The 23,085-nt window shown below is 40.9% G+C and overlaps 1 protein-coding gene across 2 annotated transcripts in view; it reads right to left on the bottom strand.

Moving 5' to 3' along the window:
- Nucleotides 1–23,085, bottom strand: part of IQCK (IQ motif containing K) — a 141,516-nt gene that overhangs the window by 37,464 nt on the left and 80,967 nt on the right. For both annotated transcript variants that reach the window (XM_065924437.1, XM_065924438.1), the window contains exon 8: nt 3,244–3,355. In XM_065924437.1, coding sequence (XP_065780509.1) covers nt 3,244–3,355 — 112 coding nt within the window. The remainder of the gene's footprint in view (nt 1–3,243; nt 3,356–23,085) is intronic.

Raw genomic sequence — 23,085 nt, 5'->3', positions numbered from 1 at the left:
AGCTCTGTTTTCAGTTTTTTAAGGAACCTCCATACTATTCTCCATAAAGGCTGTACCAGTTTACATTCCCACCAACAGTGTAGGAGGTTCCCTTCCCTTGTGGAGAGATATTTTAAGGCTACAACTATCATGTCCCTCAACAAACTTCCACTCAGTGGTTTAGCATCCACTGATGATTCTTGCTTTAGTCAATTTATTTATTAATATGGTTACAAGATGGTGACTTTTAAATTCCATTATACCTTCTAAATGTATTAGTTGTCATTCTAAAGTAGAAGAAAGCCTCCTCTTCTCCCACACTTATTTATTTGGTTATTTTATATCCCTAGGGACATTTGGATATTTCTTTTAGTCAATGAGTTCATTACTGTCAGTTAATTTTGATGCTTAAGTTAAAAACTCAAGAGACTAGAAAATACCAGAGGGTATTACATATAACAGGTATGTAAGTGAAAGTCACTCAGTCATGTCGAACTCTTTGGGACCCCATGCACTATACAGTCCATGGAATTCCCCAGGCCAGAATACTAGAATGAGTAGCCATTCCCTGCTACAGGGAATCTTTCCAATCCAGGGATCGAACCCAGGTCTCCCACATTGCAGGCGGATTCTTTACCAGCTGAGCCACCTGGGAAGCCCAAGAATCCTGGAGTGGGTGGTCTATCCATCTCCAGGGGATCTTCCCGACCAAGAATCGAACTGGGGTCTCCTGCATTGAAGGCAGATTCTTTACCAACTGAGCTACCAGGGGAGCCCATATAATAAGGTCATGTTTCATAAAACTTTTGTTTTAGCTATGTATATATGAAACCATCAGTATATTCACATGTAGTAGATTGTGACATAAAAGTACTTCTTCCTGGTTCACAATCCAAAAATGTTGAGATTTGCTGGCCTAAAGGAAAATGCTGTGTTTTTCTATCCTCCCTTAGACAGGAGTGGATGCTTCCCCCACCCAAGAAGCCCAAGGCAGGGGAGGGAAGATCCAAGAGAACAACTCAAAAAGACTGGGGGCCCCTCATTATCTGATTGGTCATCTCCTTTAAGGGTAGATTTACACACACTTCAATCTACTGTGCCTGTTGAGGGCAAGTTCCGTGTGAACTGGGGAGACATGCGAGGTGGAGAAAAGGGGGCAGTGGAGAAACCTGTGTCCACTACTGGTTTCCTCTGTGTCAAGTGAACACCGTCCCATTGGGTTCAAGAGGGCTGGCCACTGGGTAAGGAGACCCCAGGAGCAAAAGGCTGGGAGAGCGCCGGCAGAAGTGGGGTCTGAGAGGAAGTAGAAGACAGAGAATCAGAACCATATCCCCCAAGGATCCTGCCATATGAGCTCTGAGGAAGCGCTCACATGAGACTTAGGAGTCAGCCAGCCAGCATGGGGATGCCTGCCCACAGGACACGGATGGCCACATGGTCTCAGCCAGAGAAGCCACAGCAGCCAAGAGAGGACCACACAGGAAGTGAAGGGAAGAAGCCCTCTGGATCTCCCGCCCTCCCACTCCCAACCACACTGAGTCAGAGCATTAAATCAGATCTGAGACTTCTAAGTAGGCTGGACTTCATGAAATCAGAACATACTTCAAAGACATGAAATCCATCCAATATGCCATGAAGGAACTGGAAAGAGGGATTTGAGAGAACAGAATTGAAGACAGCTTCTGGGCAAAAACGGAAAACTTTTTGCTAGATTCCACCATGCTGAGATTGCTCCATACTGTTCCTGGTCCCCTTAGGTAAGGCAAGTGAGGGCAGCCCGTCTGAGGCATTAATGCCCCTAGGCCGAAGGGTGAGAAGGAGTGGCCACAGAGAGGCCTGGAGTGGATGATTTGGCAGAAAAGGGATTGAAAGTGCAGTCCCCGAGGTGAGGAAGGTGCTGGCATACAGCAGAACAAGAGAGACTGGAGGGACTGCAGTCTAGTGAAAAGGGAAAAGGAACGGGGAGGATGGGGAGGTCAGAGCATGGACCGTGAGAGTACGGTGGTCTGCAGCCTGTTGAGGGAGGTATGATTGTTTTTTCTCGTTGGTTTTCATAATTTAAAAAATTCCAAAAGTGCAAGATTTTCCCTAGTCCTGATTCCTAAAGGAAACTAACACTAATGTATTCTCCAAGCTTTTTAGACATCTATTTCCAAGCATGTATTTTAGTTAGTGAGTGTTAGTCAGTTACTCGTGTCTGACTCTGCGACCCCATGGACTGTAGCCCACCAGGCTCCTCTGTCCATAGGATTCTCCAGGCAAAAATACTGGAGTGAGTAGCCATTCCCTTCTCCAGGGGATCTTCCCACCCCAGGGATGGATCCCTGGTCTCCTGCTTTGCAAGGGGATTCTTAACATTTATGAAAATTTATTTCCTGCAGTTTTTTTCCACTTGACAGTCCTTCATGAATCTCATTCCATGTTGCTGGTTAAATAAATGATGCTAAATCAATACCACACAGCCATCAAACATCACAATTCCACTCTCTAGTGCTGACCAGAATGACGTTCTGAGTATGTTCAGTGACAGGGTAGATGACATAATAGAATGAACAGATACATGGGTAGTAGAATGTAAAAACCTATATTTAATAATATACAAATGGATATTGATTTGCATTATTTTGTACTGGAAAAAGTATAGCAGGATGTACACCAAAATTTTAACAGTGGTGACATTTCTTATTTTTCTCCTTTTTTTTTTTTTGGCTATTTTTTTCTAATTTTTCTACCACGAATGTGTAGTAACAAAGTTTAAAAATAAAAAAAAAGAAGGGAAGCAAATAGGACAAAATTGTGACAGGTACAAGAAAGGTGAAGGATGCTTGCTCTGTTATTCTTAGCGCTTCACTCTGCACATGTGTTTAATTTCTCAGAAAAGGGGCGAGGATGGTATAAAACAGCACTTAAGTTCAGACACACAATCAACAGCCTAGAAGAATAACTACCCATCACACTGATGGGCACTGTTTCCAAAATGATGGGTTATTCTTCTTGTTTGTAGCTAAAAGAGAGAGAGAGAGAGCTGCAAACACGGGATGACACTGACGTGTCTCTGAGTGAGGGGAACGGCTGGGTCAGTCACACCGCGTCACTGCTGACATTCTGGAGCCCACTCTTAACATGCCTCCACCTTCCTTACCCCAGTGGAGTTCCGTGCAGAACAAGGACCCTAGGAAACCGCGCCAGGGCTTCCTTCTTGAGCCTGGAGTAAGACTCAGGCTTTTCCTGAATAAACCAAGTGTTGTGAATCAGACAACTGACCTTTTTGTTCTTGTTTGGCCCAGAAGACTTTGACTCGCTGGCGAATGTGCTTGTCCTCACGCAGCTTCTTCTGCCACTGACGCAATTCTTGAATCTCAGGATCACAGCGAACCTGGAAAATTCCCGAAAAGCTTTAGTTCCCTTTCTACATACTTCTACACATTAACTTGCTAACCCTGCAAGGAAAATCCTTTACAAATCACCTGGATTACTTTTGATTCCAAATGAATCATTGTTCTAAATGAATTAACTATACTCCTAAAGCTTATGCAACATTTAAAAGTAAATGAGGCTGGATGAAGGTTTGCTACACTAATAGCAGGCTGAGAACCTTCTAGATCTGTGCTGTTCAACAGAAATATAATGAAACTACATGTGTAATTATAAATTTCCATGCAGTCTCATCTTATTTTAAAAAAATATTTCTTTATTTATTGAAGGATAATTGACATACAATAGGTTAGCTCCAGGTGATTTGACATTTGAATACCTTATGAAATGATCACCACACTAAGTCTAGTAACCATCTGTCACATACAAAATTGTTACAGTATTATTGGGTATATTCCTTAGGCTGTAAGTTACATCCCCATGACATTTATTTTATAATTGGAAGTTTTGTACCTCTCAATCATCTTCACCTATTTGCACATCCCCCCACTCACCTCCCCTCTGGCAGCCACCAATTTGTTCTCCCTATCTGTGAGTCTGTTTTATTTGTTCATTTGTTTCTTTAGATTCTAGATACAAGCGAAATTTTACAGTATTTGTCTTTTTTTTTACTTATTTCACTTAGCCTAATATCCTTTAGAACTATCCATGTTGTCACAAATGGCAAGATTTCATTCTTTTTTATGACTCAGTAATACTCTGAAAGAGATGGGAATACCAGACCACCTGACCTGTCTCTTGAGAAATCTATATGCAGGTCAGGAAGCACCAGTTAAAACTGGACATGGAACAATAGACTGGTTCCAGATAGGAAAAGGAGTACGTCAAGGCTGTATATTGTCTCCCTGCTTATTTAAATTATATGCAGAGTACATCATGAGAAACGCAGGGCTGGAAGAAGCACAAGCTGGAATCAAGATTGCTGGGAGAAATATCAATAACCTCAGATATGCAGATGACACCACCCTTATGGCAGAAAGCAAAGAGGAACTAAAGAGCTTCTTGATGAAAGAGGACAGGGGAAAAAGTTGACTTAAAGCTCAACATTCAGAAAACTAAGATCATGGCATCCGGTCCCATCACTTCATGGCAAATATGGGGAAACAGTGGCAGACTTTATTTTTTTGGGCTCCAAAATCACTGCAGATGGTGACTGCAGCCATGAAATTAAAAGATACTTGCTCTTTGGAAGAAAAGTTATGACCAACCTAGGCAGACATATTAAAAAGCAGAGACATTACATTGCCAGCAAAGGTCCACCTAGTCAAGGGTATGGTTTTTCCAGTAGTCATGTATGAATGTGAGAGTTGGACTATTAAGAAAGCTGAGCACCAAAAAATTGATGCTTTTGAACTGTGGTGTTGGAGAATCCCAACCTTGAGCTCTTGAGAGTCCCTTGGACTGCAAAGAGATCCAACCAGTCCATCCAAAAGGAAATCAGTCCTGAATACTCATTAGAAGGAATGATGTTGAAGCTGAAACTCTAATACTTTGGCCACCGGGTTCAAAGAACTGACTCATTGGAAAAGACCCTGATGCTGGGAAGAATTGAAGGCGGGAGGAGAAGGGGATGACAGAGGATGAGATGTTTGGATGGCATCACTAACTCAATGGAGATGAATTTGTGCAAGCTCTGAGAGTTGGTGATGGACAGGGAGGCCTGGCATGCCGCAGTCCATTGGGTCGCAGAGTCGGACATGACTGAGCGACTGAACTGAACTGAAATATATGTATACATACATACATATATATATATATATATATATATACACATATATATAAAACACATCTTTATTCATTAATCCATCCATGGACACTTCAGTTGCTTCCATAATCTTAGCTACTGTAAATAATGCTGCAGTGAACATAGTTCCCCAACCGGGGATCAAACGCAGGCCCTTGGCAGTGAAAACACAAGTGCTAACCATTGGAGCACCAGGAATTCCTGTATCTTTTTGAATTAGTGTTTTTTGTTTTCTTAGGGTAAATACCCAGAAGCGAAATTGCTGGATTACATGATAGTTCTATTGCAATCTCATGTCAAAAAGTGAAAATAAACTGGCAAGATTATTTTTAGGAATACCTTTTATTGGACTTCCCTCAGGGTCCAGTGGTTAAAACTCTATGCTCCCAGTGCAAGGGGCCTGGGTTTGACTCCTGGTCAGGGAACTAAATCCCACGTAGCTCAACTAAATATCCCGCATGCTGCAACAAAGAACAAAGATCCTGAGTGCTGCAACTAAGACCTGGTGCAGCCAAATAAATAAATATATTTTTAAAAAGTATACATGTTATCTACCTTGAAAGATCCAAAATAATATCATTTCAACATGTAATCAATATAAAATATTATTTATGAAATAGTTTGCTATTTTCTATACTAAGTCTTCAAGCTCTGATATGTATTTTACTTACAGAACATTTAAATTTGGACATATTTAAGTGTTCAATAGCTGCATGTAGCTGGTGGCTATTGTACAGGACAGCAGAGTTCTAGACGAATGTATTAACCACAGTTCTAAAATTGATTGAGTGCCTACTGCATACTGTGCTTTGTATAAGACATTGGGAATAAAGAAATAATTAGTGGTAATTATGATAATTATTATTATTATTAAACCATTAATATAACTCATATTTATTAAACATTTATGTCTCAGTCATTGTTTAGGTTTTTATACATTTTAAGCATCAAAAGCAGATTGTCCCCATCTTACAGATGAGGAACCCAAGTTTAAGTGGCCTGCCTAGTCTCAGAGCTAGGAAATGGTGGATACAAACATAGGCAGGCTGTTCCAGTTTCCCTTGAGAGACACAGGATTCACAGGAGCAAGATCAATAAGGTGTGGTAAGAGTAAGGGTATGGGTGAGTACAAGGAGACCGAGCTGGAAGCAAACTCAGCCTGGAGAGATCGGGAAACCCTTCATGGAGGAGATGGCCTCTGGGCTGAGTGTGGAGGGATGACCTGGAGTTGACTGTGGAGAGGAGGAGAGTAGAGTGTCACAGTGTCCTGGGGACCTGGCGTTTAAGGAAAATGAGTAAAGGAAGCCCAGGAAGGGGTCAAGTGGGAGAACGCAGGCTCCTCTATAGGGGCAGCTGCCCCCGGCTCTGCTGATCCAGGCGACGCCTCCAAGCCAGGGCCCAACCTCCTGATTTTCCCGGACACCTTTGGGTCTTCTGACTTCCTATTCTGATCACTGGAACCCAGGCTCCCTACTGTGATCACTGCAATTCTTTGATTTGAACTGTTCAAAGTCACTCACACGTCTGCCTTCCCAGGGCAAAAACACAGTCCTCGAAAGAGCTACACTGAGTCCCAGCTCACAGTATCAGCCACCTCACTGTCCCAGAATCACTGCCATTCCTCTTTGTTTCTCCCCCATCAGGAGAGTCTACCTCTTACTTCTCTCATAGTAACTTGACTTTGGGAGTCTGTTGCCCTTTCCTCCCACCAGATTTTCAGTCGAGTCACCAATAACTCCAGTTCTTATAAGTTATGCTAAAATGCACATAACATAAAATCTACCATTTTAACCAAAGTGTAAAATTCAGTGGCATGAGTATATTTACAATATGGCAGAAACACCACCACTATCTAATTCCAGAAGATCTTCATCATCCAAAAAAGAAATCACAACTGTATTAAGCAGTCACTTGCAATTCTCCCCTCTCCCAGCCCCTGGCATCCACTAATCTGCTGTAGTCTCCATGTGCGGTGCTATGCTTTGTCGCTCAGTCGTGTCCAACTCTTTGTGACCCCATGGACTGCAGCCAGCCAGGCTCCTCTGTCCATGGCGATTCTCCAGGCAAGAATACTGGAGTGGGTTACCATTCCCTCCTCCAGGGGATCTTCCCAACCCAGGGATTGAACCCAGGTCTCCCACATTGCAGGCAGATTGCTTACCAACTGAGCCACAAGGGAAGCCCAAGAATGCTGGAGTGGGTAACCTATCTCTTCTCCAGAGGATCTTCCCAACCCAGGAATCAACCCAGGGTCTCCTGCATTGCAGGCGGATTCTTTACCAGCTGAGCTACCAGGGAAGCCCGTAGTCTCCAAAGTCCCATCTTAATCTGTAGATCCACAGTCTCTGTGGATTTCCTATTCTGGCTATTTCATATAAATAAACTCATTAGTAGATAGCATTTTGTGTCTGGATTCTTTCATTTCTTGTTGGTGTTCAGCCACTAAGTCATGTCCAACTCTTTGCAACTCCACGAACTGCAGCACACCAAGCTCTTCTGTCCTCCACTATCTCCCAGAGTTTGCTCAAAGTCATGTCCTTTGAATCAGTGATGCCATCTAACCATCTCATCCTCCGCTTGCCCCCTTCAAAGGCTTTAGCGTGGTCGATGAAGCAGAAGTAGTGGTTTTTCTGGAACTCCCTTGCTTTCTCCATGATCCAGTGAATGCTGGCAATTTTATCTCTGGTTCCTCTGTCTCTTTGAAACCCAACTGGTACACCTGGAAGCTCTCAGCTCGGGTACTGCTGAAGCATAGCTTGAAGGATTTTGAGCATTACCTTGCTAGCATGTGAAATGAGCACAACTGTACAGTAGTTTAAACATTCTTTGGCAAAGCTTGTCTTTGGGATTGGAATGAACACTGACCTTTTCCAGTCCTGGGGCTACTGCTGAGTTTTCCAAATTTGCTGGCATATTAAGTGTAACACTTTAATAGCGTCATCTTTTAGGATTTGAAATAACTCAGCTGAAATTTCATCACCTCCACTAGCTTTGTTTGTACTAATGTTTCTTAAGGCCCACTTGACTTTACATTCCAGGACGTCCAGCTCTAGGTGAGTGACCACTGACCACACCATTGTGGTTATCCAGGTCATTAAGACCATTTTTGTATAGTTCTTCTATGTATTCTTGCCACCTCTTCTTAAGCTCTTCTGCCTCTCTTAGGTCCTTATCTTTTCTGTCCTTTATTGTTCCCATCCATACATGAAATGTTCCATTGATATCTCCAATTTTCTTGAAGAGATCTCTAGTCTTTCCCATTCTATTGTTTTATTTTACTTTTTTGCATTGTTCATTTAAGAAGGCCTTCTTATCCCTCCTTGCTGTTCTCTGGAATTCTGCATTCAGTTCGGTATATCTTTCCCTTTCTCCCTTGCCTTTCACTTCTCTTCTTTCCTCAGACAACCACTTTGCCTTCTTGCATTTCTTTTTCTTTGGGATGATTTTGGTCACTGCCTCCTGCACAATGTGATGAACCTCCTTTCATTGTTCTTCAGGCTTTCTGTCTACCAGATTTAATTCCTTGAACTTATTTATCATCTTCACTGTATAATTATAAGAGATTTGATATAGGCCACACCTGAATGGCCTGGTGCTTTCCCAACTTTCTTCAGTTTAAACCTGAATTTTGCAGTAAGTAGGTTGTGATCTGAGCCACAGTCAGCTCCAGGTCTTGTGTTTATTGACTGTACAGAGCTTCTCTATCTTTGGCTGCAAAGAACATAATCAATCTGATTTTGGTGTAGACCATCTGGTGATGTACATGTGTAGACTCATCTCTAGTGCTGTTGGAAGAGGGTGTTTGTTATGACCAGTGTGTTCTTTTGACAAAATTTTGTTAGCCTTTGACCTGCTTCATTTTGCACTCTAAGATCAAACATGCCTGTTATTCCTGGTATCTCTTCATTTCCTACTTTTACATTCCAATCCCCTAAAAGGAAAAGGACACCTTTTTTTTTTTTTTTGGTGTTAGTTCTAGAAGGTCTTGTTGGTCTTCATAGAACCATTCAACTTCATTTTCTTCAGCATCAGTGGTTGGGGCATAGACTTGGATTACTGTGATGTCGAATGGTTTGCCTTGGAAATGAACCAAGATCATTCTGTTGTTTTTGAGAGTGTACCAAAATACTGTATTTTGGACTCTTTTGTTGACTTTGAGGGCTACTGCATTTCTTCTAAGGGATTCTTGCCCACAGTAGTAGATATAATGGTCATCTGGGTTAAATTCATCCATTTTAACTCACTGATTCCTAAAGATGTCAATGTCAGTCTCACCATCTCCTGCTTGACCATGTCCAATTTACCTTGATTCATGGACCTAATATTCCATGTTCCTACACAATATTGTTCTTTACAGCATCAGATTTACTTTCACCAGTAGACACACCCACAGCTGAGCATCATTTTCACTTTGGCCCAGTCACTTCTTTCTTTCTGGAGCTGTTAGTAATTGCTCTCCACTCTTCCCCAGTAGCATACTGCACACCTTCCAACCTGGGGCGGCTCCTCTTCCAGTGTCATGTCTTTCTTGCCTTTTCATACTGTCCATGGGGTTCTCCAGGCAAGAATATGGGAGTGGGTTGCCATTTCCTCCTCCAGGGGACTACATTTTGTCAGAACTCTTCACTATGACCCATCTGTCTTATGTGACCCTGCCCAGCTTGGCTCATAGCTTATTTGAGTTACATAAGCCCCTTTGCCATGACAAGGCCATGATCCATGAAGGGGATTCTTTCACTTAGTATTTAATATTTTCAAGGTTCATCCACTTTGTAACATGTTCAGCACTTCTTTCCTGAATAATATTCCATGGCATAGTCATGCCACATTTTGTTTATCCATTCATTAGCAGATAAACATTTGAGTTGTTTCTACCTTTTGGCTATTCTTAATAGAGCTACTGCAAACATATGTTTATGAGTTTTTACTTGAGCATCTAATTTCAATTTTTTTTTTAGTATATTGGAGTGGAATTGCTGGGTCATGTGGTAAGTTTATGATTAAGTTTTTAGAAGCCATCAGTTGTTTTTCACAGTAGCTACATCATTGTATAGTCTCATCAGCAACGTATGAGGGTTCTAATTTCTTCACATCCTTACCAATACTTATTTTCCATTTTTAAAATATTATCATACCCATCCTAGTGGATGTAAAATGGTATCTCACTTTGGTTTTGATTTGCTTTTCCTAATGACTATGACATTGAGCATCTTTTCATGTGTCTGTTGGCCACTGGTATATCTTCTTCAGAGAAATATCTATTGAAGTTCTTTGCCATTTATAAAGTGGAGTTGTCTTTTTATTTTCAAATTATAAATATTTTTTATATATTCTGGATATTAGACTCTTACTTGATACATGCTTGTTAATATTTTCTCTCATTCTGTAAATGTCTTTTCACTCTCTTGATAGTGTCCTTTGATGCACAAAGTTTTCAATTCTGATGAAGTCCAATTTAATATTTTTCCTTTGTTGCTAGTGCTTTGGGTGTCACATCTAAGAAATCACTGTTGAATTCGAGGCTTTAAAGATTTACTTCTATGTTTTCTTACAAGAGCTGCATAGCTTTAGACCTTGTATTTAGCTCTATGATCCATTCTGAGTTAATTTTTTACACAGTATAATATTAGGAAGTGAAAGAAAGTGAAGTCACTCAGTTGTATCCAACTCTTTGTGACCCCATGGACTGGTTGCCATTTCCTTCTCCAGGGGATCTTTCTGACCCAGGGATCAAAGCTGGGTCTCTTGCATTGCAGGTGGATTCTTTAGTGTCTCAGCCACCAGGGAAGCCCATAAAATTAAGAGTCCAACTTAATTCTTCTCCATGTAGACATCCAGTTTTTCAAGCATCATTTGTTAAAGAGACAATTATTTCCCCCATTGGATAGTTTTGGTATCCTTCTTAGAAATCATCTGACCACAGTTGTATGGGTTTATTTCTGACCTCTCAATTCTATTCCCCTAATGCTTTTTTCTTTAAGTTAAAATTCATTCACCTCCTAAATAAGGTACAGGAATTGTGAATAAAGCTTAGTATACACTTAATAAATCCTGACATATTTAATGTTGCTTACAGGTTAGCATATGAATTTCTTCCCAAAATGCTCATCACAACTGGATTGAAAGATTATTTTTTGAATGTGGCAATGTGGTTTAGTTGAGTATAGCACATTATAAGTCTCCTAGATATCCAAAGAGATTTGCATACCTCTTGCAAACTGGGGGATTATGTTCTATGACATATGGTCATTTTTACTCTCTGAAATTTGCATAACTTTATAATTTATCAGTAGATACATATCTAGTACTTTGCATGTATATATTATTTTTGAAATATATATTTATAGACAAATTGTATTTGTTTAAGCAAGAGTAGTTTTCATTTATAAATTCAACTGGAAACAGTCAGTCTTCTTTATTTTGGCAAAACAAAAGTTGAAGAAGTTGAAACAAAAGAACAAGCAGCAGAATCTATTCAGATCCAGATCCACCACTAAAATATGGAAGTACAGTTGACCCATGAGCAATTTGGGTTTGAACTGCGTGTATCCACTTACATGGTTCAGTACTACACAATCCACAGTAGGTTGAATCCATAGATGAGGAGCTTCAGATACCAAGCAGCATCTGTGGGACTTGAGTTTCCACCCATCCTGGTGTCTATGCAGGTTCTGGAGCATATCCCCTGTAGATACTGAGGGATGATTGTACTTTTTTTTTTTTTTTTCCAGTTTCAAAGCAAGAACCACCACTTTAAAGTGGCAGGGAGCCCAGCCATGGCAAACTTGCTGTCATGAACATCCTTTAACCTTTTACCTTCCTGGATTAGTTTCCCAATAGCCCTGCTGTCTTCCAGAAGGATTCTCTCATGGATTTTTATAACTAGGAATCTTGAGAAATGTTGGGGTTGGGATGATCTGTATCCCTTCCCTTCCAGAAAGTTTCTAGTTTCTTTATGCAGATCAATCCAACGCACCCCAGAGCTCTACTCACCAAGAGGAATTTGGAGAACTGCCTTGCTCAAATTCAAGAAAAATAAAATTCTTCCTGTTACTTCCTCTCCCAGGGCATGGGGTATAGTATGCCTTACTTGTTTTAAGACAACTATTCAAGTAATTTTCTTTTTCCAAAATAAAGAAGACTGACTGTTTCCAGTTGAATTTATAAATGAAAACTATTCTTGCTTAAACAAATACAATTTGTCTACAAATATACATTTTAAAAATTATATATATATAAAGTACTATATATGTATCTACCTATAAATTATAAAGTGATGCAAATTTCAGAGAATAAAAATAACCCAATATTTATGTCATAAAAATAATCCCCCAAATCTTTTAAGTTACAAACCAACACTTTTATAGTGTTTCCCAAAGTCTTATTTCATATCATAGGGTTAGGTACCTTCAACATCTTTGTTCTGGATAGGAAGATTATCAGCTGTGCTCTGAGCAAGCCCAAATTCTTCCAGAAGGCAAAAAAAGAGGGTTATCCACAATGTTTCTACAAGCTTCTGTTTATCAGGATCCAAGAACACAGATATCCTCACATTTCTTCCCTGTAACAACTGATACCCTAAACGAGAATAAACTTGGAGAATCTTCTAAATCACTAAAGATGGGTTAATACTAATCATAATCAGCAAGTTGCTTTACTATAGTCAAATTATTTCTTTACAGTTGGTTTATTCTTAAAATTTGGAAGGAGTTGTCGGTTCCTCCAGGGAGAAAGTGAAATTGGCGGGGAGAGGGACTTTCATTTTTCACTACATGTTTCTCTGGATTGAATTGTTTGGAATGTTTACAATGACCATATATTGTTTTAGGAATACACGTGTTTTAATTTTAAATAACAGGCTGCTGAGAGGCAAACAGGAGTTCTTTAACTTAGAAATCACTGATGGATTTTTGCTATAATCCCTTGAATTCTCAATCACTTAAGTACTCAACAAACAGAAACACCCATTTGCCCATCACTCAGGAAGCCCGCAGTTGTCCTCAGGGTTCTGCTGACCAGGGTAGGTGATTTTCCTGTTTGGTCTGAGACCTTCATCTTTTCTTTGATTTCCATCATTTTCAGTCGAGGACTGCTGTTTACCAATGCAGCCTTGTAGTTAACTTATTACCAGGAAAGCCTGGATCCCTAGAGAAGGCCTTTGTAAGCCCTGGGGAAAGTATGCACCCATTGAACTGGGCTAATCCTGGTCATTATTGTCATGATTAGGGAATCAATTTAAATGGCCATGGTTGCACCAATCAGCAAATACCACAGAGTGCAGAGTAATGTTTAACACATAAACAATTTCACTGCAAACAAAGGCTCCCTTTCAAGTGGCTTTCTACTTTTACTTCTTTAAATTACCATGTGGAGTCCGTCTGCTCTTCCAGGATATGCACACTGAGTTTTATACACATTATTGGGTACTTGACTTTGGGATAAGACTAGGAAGAAAACACCATTATGTGGATGTGAATTTTTTTTAAATGCCCATTAAAAGAGCAAATCCTGAGTTCTCATCATAAGGAAAAAATTTTTTTTCTATTTAATTTTGTATCTATATGAGATAATGTATGTTCACTATGGTCATCATTCCACAATATATGTAAGTCAAATCATTATACTATACACCTTGAAACTTATTCAATGTTGTATGTCAATGATATCTCAATAAAACTGGAAGAAAAAAAGAAAAGAAACAGAAATAAACCCCCCTCCCAAATGCCCATGAAGCAATCAAATTCTCTTAATTATATATTATTCCAATGAAAGTCAATATAGGGTGAAGACAGCCAACTCTGTACCAGAAAGCCTGAAGTTGAATCTCAGCTCTGCAAATTATAAATTGAGACAACTTTGAACATGTTGTTTAAGCTCTCTGAGCCTCCATTTTCTCATTTATAAAATAGAGTAATGCAAGTATTTCCCTCATCCGGGTCATTATGAAAACAAGGTGAGATATTGTCTGGCACATAGCAAGCTCTCAAGGTATTAGCAATTTCTTAATCAATTAATAAAGTAATGAGAATAACCGGAATTCAGCTCTGAGGTTGCATCATACAATTGCTGTTTAGGATCCAAGAGACTGAAGAGTCAATGATTCATAAAATTGAAAGTGAGACCTTCTCCAAGGGTTTACAATATATTGAGTACATAAAGGATTTCACGACTGCATCACTTTAGGCATTGGTCAGCTGCGGGCAGAGAGAGGCTGTTTGAGATGGACACTACCCTTCATAACTATACTTCTTAATTCCTCTTAGCTCAGTTGTTTTCCTTGCTTCTTGGCAAAAACATGGCAATAACGATCCACTCTGGATGATTCCCTGGAGATTTGCTAATTACTCTGGAGGAAGATAATGCACCTAAGATGCCATAGAATTAGTACGGTGGACAACACTTCCATAGCGCTCACAAGTCCTTACTACATCTTTGCCACAACGTGACATACTAATGACTATATTGAAAGGTTTTCTGCTCCAGAGAGACAGATTTCAACATAAAGGAAACATACATTTTTGAAATCTCTTTCAATTACTTACTGAAATATTCAGAGTTCCCAACTCTCTCATGTAGGTGAGTTGTGTGATTTCTTCTCAGATACTGGGCAAAACAAAACAAATTTGGTTTCATTCTGGTGGTTATGAGTGTTCCTTACTGTCTTTAGGAACTAGTCATAAAAACCCACAGATTTTGCATATTTTCTGGTATTACAGAAATACAGATATTCATCTGTGGTATGACAGTATGCTTCTTAGGAGTTACTTGGGCTTTCAGGGAGAATTAGAAGTGTGTTTGGAGCAGCATTTTTATTTAAAAATTGTTCTCTTTCAGTTTTGTTGAAATATAATTGACCTATAGTACTGTATAAGTTTAAGGTGTATAGCACAATGGTTTGACTTACATACATCATGAACTGATTACCATGATAAGTTCAGTGAGTATCCATTATCTCATATAGACACAAAATAAACAGAAAAAAAAGTTTTCTCCTTGTGATGAGAACTCGGGATTTACTCTCTTCACTTTTATACAGAATATACAGCAGTGTTAATTATATTTATTGTGTTGTACATGACACCCCTAGTGCTTATTTAATCTTATAACTGGAGTTTGAACCTTTTGACAGCCTTCATCCAATTCCCCCTCCCCCCAGCTCCATCTCTGGTAACCATAAATCTTATCTCTTTTTCTATGAGTTGGTTTTTGAAGTATAATTGACCTACAATACTATGCTAGTTCCTGTTACATAGTGATTCAATATTTCTATACATTTCAAACTAATCATGATAAGTTTATATTATGATCTGTCATCACAGATATTACATAATTATTGATTACATATCAATAACCTCAGATATGCAGATGACACCACCCTTATGGCAGAAACCAAAGAGGAACTAAGAAAATGAAAGAGGACAGTGAAAAAGCTGGCTTAAAACTCAACATTCAGAAAGATAAAATCATGGCATCCAGTCCCATCACTTCATGGCAAATAGATGGGGAGACAATAGAAACAGTGACAGACTTTACTTTCTTGACTCCAAAATCACTACAAACGGTGACTGCAGCCATGAAATTAAAAAACACTTGCTCCTTGGAAGAAAAGTTATGACCAACCTAGACAGCATATTAAAAAGCAGAGGCATTATTACCTTACTGACAAAGGTCCATATTGTCAAAGTTATGGTTTTTCCATAGTCACATATGGATGTGAGAATTGAACCATAAAGAAAGCTGAGCACTGAAGAATTGATGCTTTTGAACTGTGGTGTTGAAGAAGACTCTTGAGAGTCCCTTGGACAGTAAGGAGATCAAACCAGTCAATTCTACAGGAAATCAGTCCTGAATATTCACTGGAAGGACTGATGCTGAAGCTGAAACTCCAATACTTTGGCCACCTGATGTGAAGAATTGATTCATTGGAAAAGACCCTGATGCTAGGAACGATTGAAGGCAGAAGGAGAAGGGGATGACAGAGGGTGAGATGTTTGGATGGCATCACCAACTCGATGGACATGAGTTTGAGCAAACTCCGGGAGTTGGTGATGGACAGGGAGACCTGGGGTGCTGCAGTCCATGGGGTTGCCAGGAGTCAGACACGAGTGGGTGACTGAACTGAATGGAACGATTGATTACATTCCCCAGACTGTGCATTCATATCCCTAATTTATTTACTTTGCAACTGGAAGCTCCTAATCTCCTTCCGCTATTTCTCTCCTCTGGCCACCCACCTCCCTTCTGACAACTACCTGCCTGTTCTCTGTATCTACGACTCTCTTTCCATTTTGTTTATTCATGTATTTTGTTTTCTTAGATTCCATATATAAGTGAAATTATATGGTATTTGTCTTTCCCTGACTTATTTCACTTAATATTCTCTAGGTCCATCCATGTTGTTGCACATGGAAAGATTCCATTCTTTTTTATGGCTGAGTAGTATTACATTGTATATATGTATATACACATTTTCTTCATACACCTTTTGATGGGCCCTTAGACTGTTTTCATCAAAGAATTATTTTTTTAAATGGTGGGTAAGTAGCACATTCAGTTCAGTTCAGTCACTCAGTCGTGTCCGACTCTTTGTGACCCCATGAATCCCAGCATGCCAGGCCTCCCTGTCCATCACTAACTCCTGGAGTTTACTCAAACTCATGTCCATCGAGTTGGTGATGCCATCCAGCCATCTCATCCTCTGTCGTCCCCTTCTTGTCCTGCCCCCAATCCCTCCCAGCATCAGGGTCTTTTCCAGTGAGTCAACTCTTCACATGAGGGGGCCAAAGTATTGGAGTTTCAGCCTCAGCAAGTGAATAGTAAATTCAATTTAATGGGTTGAATAGCATTTTTACATATCAGTCTGATCTGATAGAAAACTAATTTTCCTTTATCATTAAGAACACTCTTTAGAACTTTAAAACACTTTAACTTCAATCTTTCTACTCTCAGCTTTCCTATGATTGTTGTCTAGAATTTCCATTTCCTCTCACTTATCCCCCATTGGGATCTGTGTGTGTGTGTGTGTGAGTGCATGTGTGTGTATATGTATATTTTATATGTTACATTGTGTATAAGTGTTGTATTACACATATATGCATATATAATAGTCAGTGCCTATTCAGATTTAACAGCTTTTTCATTCACCATTGTTTCTTGCATTCCATTCTCACCCCTTCCTTATGTGTTCAATTTTCTTCTAACTGAAGAACCTCATTTAGCAGTTCTTTCAGTGAGAGATGTGTTTGAAAATGTATTTACCCTTGCTCTTGAATGATAATTTCATGGGGCATGTAATTCTAGGTTGAGGGTTACTTTCCTTTAGGACGAGATGATAATACACTTCGCTGTCTTCTGGCACATACTCCTGCTGATTAGAAGTCTCCGTGTCATTGTTTTTCCTTCGTAGGTAATCCTTCCTTCAACATAGCTTTAAGGCTTCTTTGCTTTTGGTATTCTAGTTTCACCACGAAACATTTCGATGTGGTTTTGTCATTTTCTATCCAGTCCAAGGTTCACTTTCCTTCAACTCTGTAATATTCTCACTTAGTGTCTCAACTCAGAATGTTGCCTCTTTTCCATTCATTCTGTTGTCACCCTCTGAAACTTCTATTCGACTTACGTTTAAAGTTTTCTCACTCTATCTCTGTCTCAATGTTTTCCCACATTTCCCACCTCTCTCTCTCTGCTACATTCTGTCTTCCAGGTCTATCCCCCAGCTTACTAATTACTCCTCCAGCTGTGTTTATCTGCTACTTAACTCATACCCAAAATATGGTTCATGGATCAGCAACATCAGCATCACCTAGGATTTGTTAGAAATGTAATTTCATGGGCTCCACCTGAGACCTATGAAGTCAGAATTGAATTAGCAATTGGGACCCAGAAATCAGTGTTTTAACAAACACTCCAGCTGATTCTGATGCTCACTGAAGTTTGAGAGGCACTGCTTTATCTCATTCACTAAATTATTTTCATTTCTACAGGAGGTACTTAGTTCTTTTTCAAACCTGATCTTTTTTTTTTCTCCCCTTATAGCACTTTTCTTTCAGCAAAGTTTACATTCTTTTAAAAATAATTTTGTAGCTCTTTATAATCATCTTAAACATATTATTTCATGTTTCAAATTGCCACTCACCAGGGCCTGGATTCTCCAGTTGGTTGTATTTACTATCTCCTTCCTTGTTGGTTTATTTTTTTATATGAGTTCATAATCACTGAGGGCCCTAGTTTCAGTTCCAAGTTTGCTCAGGTCTGAGGTCATGTCTTTTATCCAGAGATCAGTAAACTTTTTTTGGTTAAAGTTCAGATAGTAAATATTTTTTGGCTTTATGGACAATATAGTCTCTGTCCTAATGACTCAGCTCTGCCATTATACACAAAAGCAGCCATAGCCAACTTGTTTTAAAAACATGGGCATGACTGTTTCAATAAAACTTTATAAAAATATAAAATGGGCCAGATTTGGTCCACAGGCTATGGTTTGCCCATCGCTGCTCTTATCCTTGAGTAGGCATGTTTTAATGTAGCACCCTAATTACTTTTTCTGTGTAGTTCATAAATATTATTGTTTTGAGATCATTTCTTTAACTACCCAGGTTGTTGCCCTGTAGGTTCTGATTCAGTCCGTGTGAGGTGGAAAAAAACATGAATATATTTAGTAAGAGCCCCAGGTGATCTAATGATTCAAAAAGTTTGCGAAACCTATTCTAATGGAAGAGAACGTGAAGAATGAACTTAATGTTACAAGACTGAACAACTTAGTCCCCGTTCTTACTCACACGATGCCACGTTGATTACGGCAAGTCCTTAAAGTCAGAGTCAGGAAGGACAGCTCAGCCTCTCAGTGTGTGGTCAGGGGGCAGGATCTGTGTGACTCATGAATAGCAGCTGCTTTTTGCAGGATAATCCTTTCAGTGCAATTCTAGAAAGTCCTTCTCTCAGGAAGCCACACCTATATCTTTTTAAATCAAGTCCCTTTAATAATAAAGCCACATCACAGTACATACTTGGAAAAATGGAATTTCCCCCAACAGCTCGTTGATGACAGTTGAGATAAAGTTCATCCAAATTTTCTTGGTACTTGTTTACTCAAATAATCAGGGAATGAGTAAGTTGCAAAAGCATTTAAGGTATTTGATGAACCTTCCAATGATTTATAGGGTAAAATTACAGCATAGTTTGCTACGCTATGGACCACATTATTGCACAAAGCTTTGATCTCTTTCCTACCATCAACACGCAGATCTGACATTTATGCTGCCCAGATGCCTCTAACGTGCAGTCAAGGTTGAGGACCACTGCTCCCCTCCACAAGTGGCTCTCCAAGTGCCATCCCCAACCAGCAGCCTCAGTGTCATTTGAGGACTCATTTGCAATGTCCCTGGAGGCTCAGACGGCAAAGCGTCTGCCTACAATGCAGGAGACCTGGGTTCAAGTCCTGGATCGCGAAGATCTCCTGGAGAAGGAAATGGCAACCCACTCCAGTATTCTTGCCTGGAAAATCCCATGGATAGAGGAACCTAGTAGGCTACAGTTCATGGGGTCGCAAAGAGTCAGACACAACTGAGCAACTTCACTTTCGCTTTGCAATGTCCCACTCCAATCTTACTGAAGCAGGGCCTCTGGGCTTGGGGCCCAGCATGCCATGTGTTAACAAGCCTTCCAGGTAATGCTGATTCAGGCTAATGTTTGAGGATTGTTGCACTGTGCACCTAGAGGGTCCCTGCCCCCTTTGAAATCTTGGCCACTCTCCATATTAAGTGGGGAGTCTATTCCCCCTGCTCGTGAATCTGGGTGAGCCGTGTGACTTGTTTTGACCAATAACTGGGAACTGAAGTGCTGCTGTGCCAATTCCAGAGTCTCGGTCTCAAGAAGGCCTGAAGCTCCCATTTTCTGCTCTTTTAGAATGTTCCATGATGCAAGGAAGCTGATCTGGCTGACTTAGGCCACATGGAGGAGAACTAAAGTGCCCTAGCCAAGAGCGGCACCGACATCCCAAATACATGCATGAGACAACCCTGGATCTTTTAGTGAAGCCAGGAGGCCTTCCAGTGAAGAACACCATCCTGCTAAAGGGGGTGCAGAGGAAGCTGAACCACAGCCCAGCGTGGATACCCTGCAGCTGAGGCTCCTGAACGCGTGTCCACCATCAAACACACTGACTGAATGCGGTGAGTGAGCCAAGGTGAAACTGGCAGAGGAACCACACGGCTGACCCACAGAATCACGAAAGATAATCAGCTGCCGGGATTTTAAGTCACTGGGACTAAGTAGCCGCTGTGCACTTTGCCTTGAAGGGAACTCAGTCAGCCCTTTAAGGCAGAAGTCGCTAGGAAAGTGGGGAATGTGGCCGGTCCCGACTGCCCGGCAGGGTACGGGTGCCCCGGTGCAGGGCTGGCTCCTGGGCATTTCCCTGCGTGGTTGCCACATCGTGCTTCGAAGGGCTTCACACTTGTTCTAAGGCTCCGCTGTTGCCATCTGGAAATTCATAGTAACTTTGAACAAAGGGCCCTGCAGATTATGTAACCAGTCCTGCGAAAAGCAGCCTTTTCATCTGTTCCTCACAAAAATCCTAAGAATTGGGTTTATCAGCTTTCATCACATATTTGGGATATGCCGTGAGCAAATGAAAAGAGGGGCTTTGCAAGGGTCTGGCAAGTTGGCAAAGCATTTATGGGGCATATTAAGGAGAATCCCCTTGCTGATAAAATCCAGAGTATATTTAAACAACTACAGGGCCAGGCAGGGGGGAAGGGGAAGGGCCTGGCCTGGGAAGCTAGGCTCTGAGCAGCCCAGACTCCCTATTTATAGTACTGTGGCCTATTTTGGCCCGCTGGGTGGCCCTGAAAATCGCCCTGAGAACTGGGCCTGGAACTGATGCTGGAAATCAGGCGCCTTCATTCTGGGATGTGGCTGGAATCACACTGGGCACAGACAAAGGCCTTTCTGATGAGCTCAAGGACATTTTGAAAAACAGGATTTTCGTTGAAAGAGAATTTTCTAAAAATTAAGGAAAAGCACCAGGCCACGACCAGGAACATAATCTTAGGGAAGAAAATGCATGGATCTCATCAAGTCAGTAAAGACCGAACAGCTCATCAGGCACTGTGCAAAGTGGTTGACACGTACCATCTCATTTACATCCTCACACACAACCTTATGAGGGCAGCACCATTATTATCCCCATTGTACAGGAAAGGAAATTGAGGCTTGGCAAAATTAAGTAATTGACTGAAGGTCACAGGGCTGGTAAGCCAGGATTCAAACCCAAATCACAGCACTCCATATGCCCAGGCCTTCACCTACTGCACTGCTTCACCAACGCTGACGGGTAAGACTCCCCTGGGAGCCTCGTGAAGGTACAGACTCTGATTCAGGAGGTCTGGGGGTGGGGCCTAAATTCTGCCTTTCCAACCAGCTGCCACGTGAAGATGATACCACTGGTCCAAGGACCACGCTTTGAGTAGCAAGGATGAGTGTTCCTGTTCCTGCTCTCAACCACCTACAATCTGCTTTCTCCACAGCAACCTGAATGATTGGGTTAGTCTCCACTGTGCATAATAAATGAAAATGAACCCCAAAACTGAGTGGTTTAAAACAACAACAAGCACATACACACATGTGGGCATACATACACACATGTGTGCATGCACACACGCACGCGCGCACACACACACACACACATATATACATATATTTCTGTTGATAGTCAGTGACAGGAGTGCAACCTTCAGGAGGATAGGGTCTTGGTCTTATTCCCTGCAACATGTCCAGCATCTAGACCAATGCCTCCCTTCTACATCGTAGGTACTCAATAAACAAGAGTGAACAAATGCCAGTGAGTGAATTGATCTCAATGTAGAGCCTGCTTGCTTAACCTTTATGCGAGATTGCTTTCAGAGTTGTCCAAAACTTTGCCAAGTATTTTTTTTAAATTGTCTTGAATAGGAGCTCTAAGCAGTACGTCCGTCATGAGGAGAACGTGACTCACCCCGAGATGTCAGCCTTGTCTCTGCGTCAGGTACCATCCCTCTTCACCTGGGCCACATCTGAAGCCATCCAGAAATGACAACCCACCCCTGCCTGAGAACGGAAGTGCTGCTTTAAACGACACTTGCTCACCTGGTTGGCCGCTGTCCCCAGAGGGAGGCCAAGGAGACGGCTAGCAACACACACAAAGGGAGGAAATGCCCCCCACCCCCAGAACAGCTGCACCAGGAGACACCCCTTTCTGGAGAGGAGGAAGAGGAAGTCAGCAAAGCTACAAAGCTGACAACAATCTGGGGAAGCCAACACTCACAAGAAAGCAGAAGGAAAAAAGAAGCTGGTCCTTAGATTGTCGGGACTTGCTGAGGAAATAAAAACCAACACTAACCCAAGAGTTTTCTTCAGCCCTGCCATCTCAGAACACTTTGAATTGGGAGTATTTTGAATGAGAAAATGTTTGACCAAATTCCTACCTGCCAAGTACATCAGAATTATGTTTTCCTTAAAACACAAATGCTCTGCATAGATCTATGTGTGCTCTTGTGGAAAACTAGCCTCGAGGCTAAATGAAAGGTCAAGATGCAGGCTGGGGAGTGCGAGCCCATATTTATAAAAAATATCCCATATTTGTAAAAGGTGCAATAAATATACATAAATGTTCACATATACAGTGGAAAAACACTGAAAATACACACACGAAACTGTCAACAATGGTTCTATCTGGGAAACAGGTTTAGAGTAGGACAGGACAGCAGATATCACATTTTATTTTAAATTACTTGTTATGGACTCAATGTTTATGTCCCTCCAAAATTCCTATGTTGAAGTCCTAGTTCCCAACATGACAGAGGTGATTAAGGTTAGAGCAGGTCACGAGGGTGGGGTTCTCCTGGCGTTATTAGTGACCTTATAAGAAGAAACCAAGTGCTTGTTTTTCCCTC

The sequence above is a fragment of the Muntiacus reevesi genome, chromosome 2 (genome assembly GCF_963930625.1).
Source record: "Muntiacus reevesi chromosome 2, mMunRee1.1, whole genome shotgun sequence".
Classification (NCBI taxonomy): Eukaryota; Metazoa; Chordata; class Mammalia; order Artiodactyla; family Cervidae; genus Muntiacus; species Muntiacus reevesi.
This window is presented reverse-complemented; position numbering and strand designations above follow the sequence as displayed.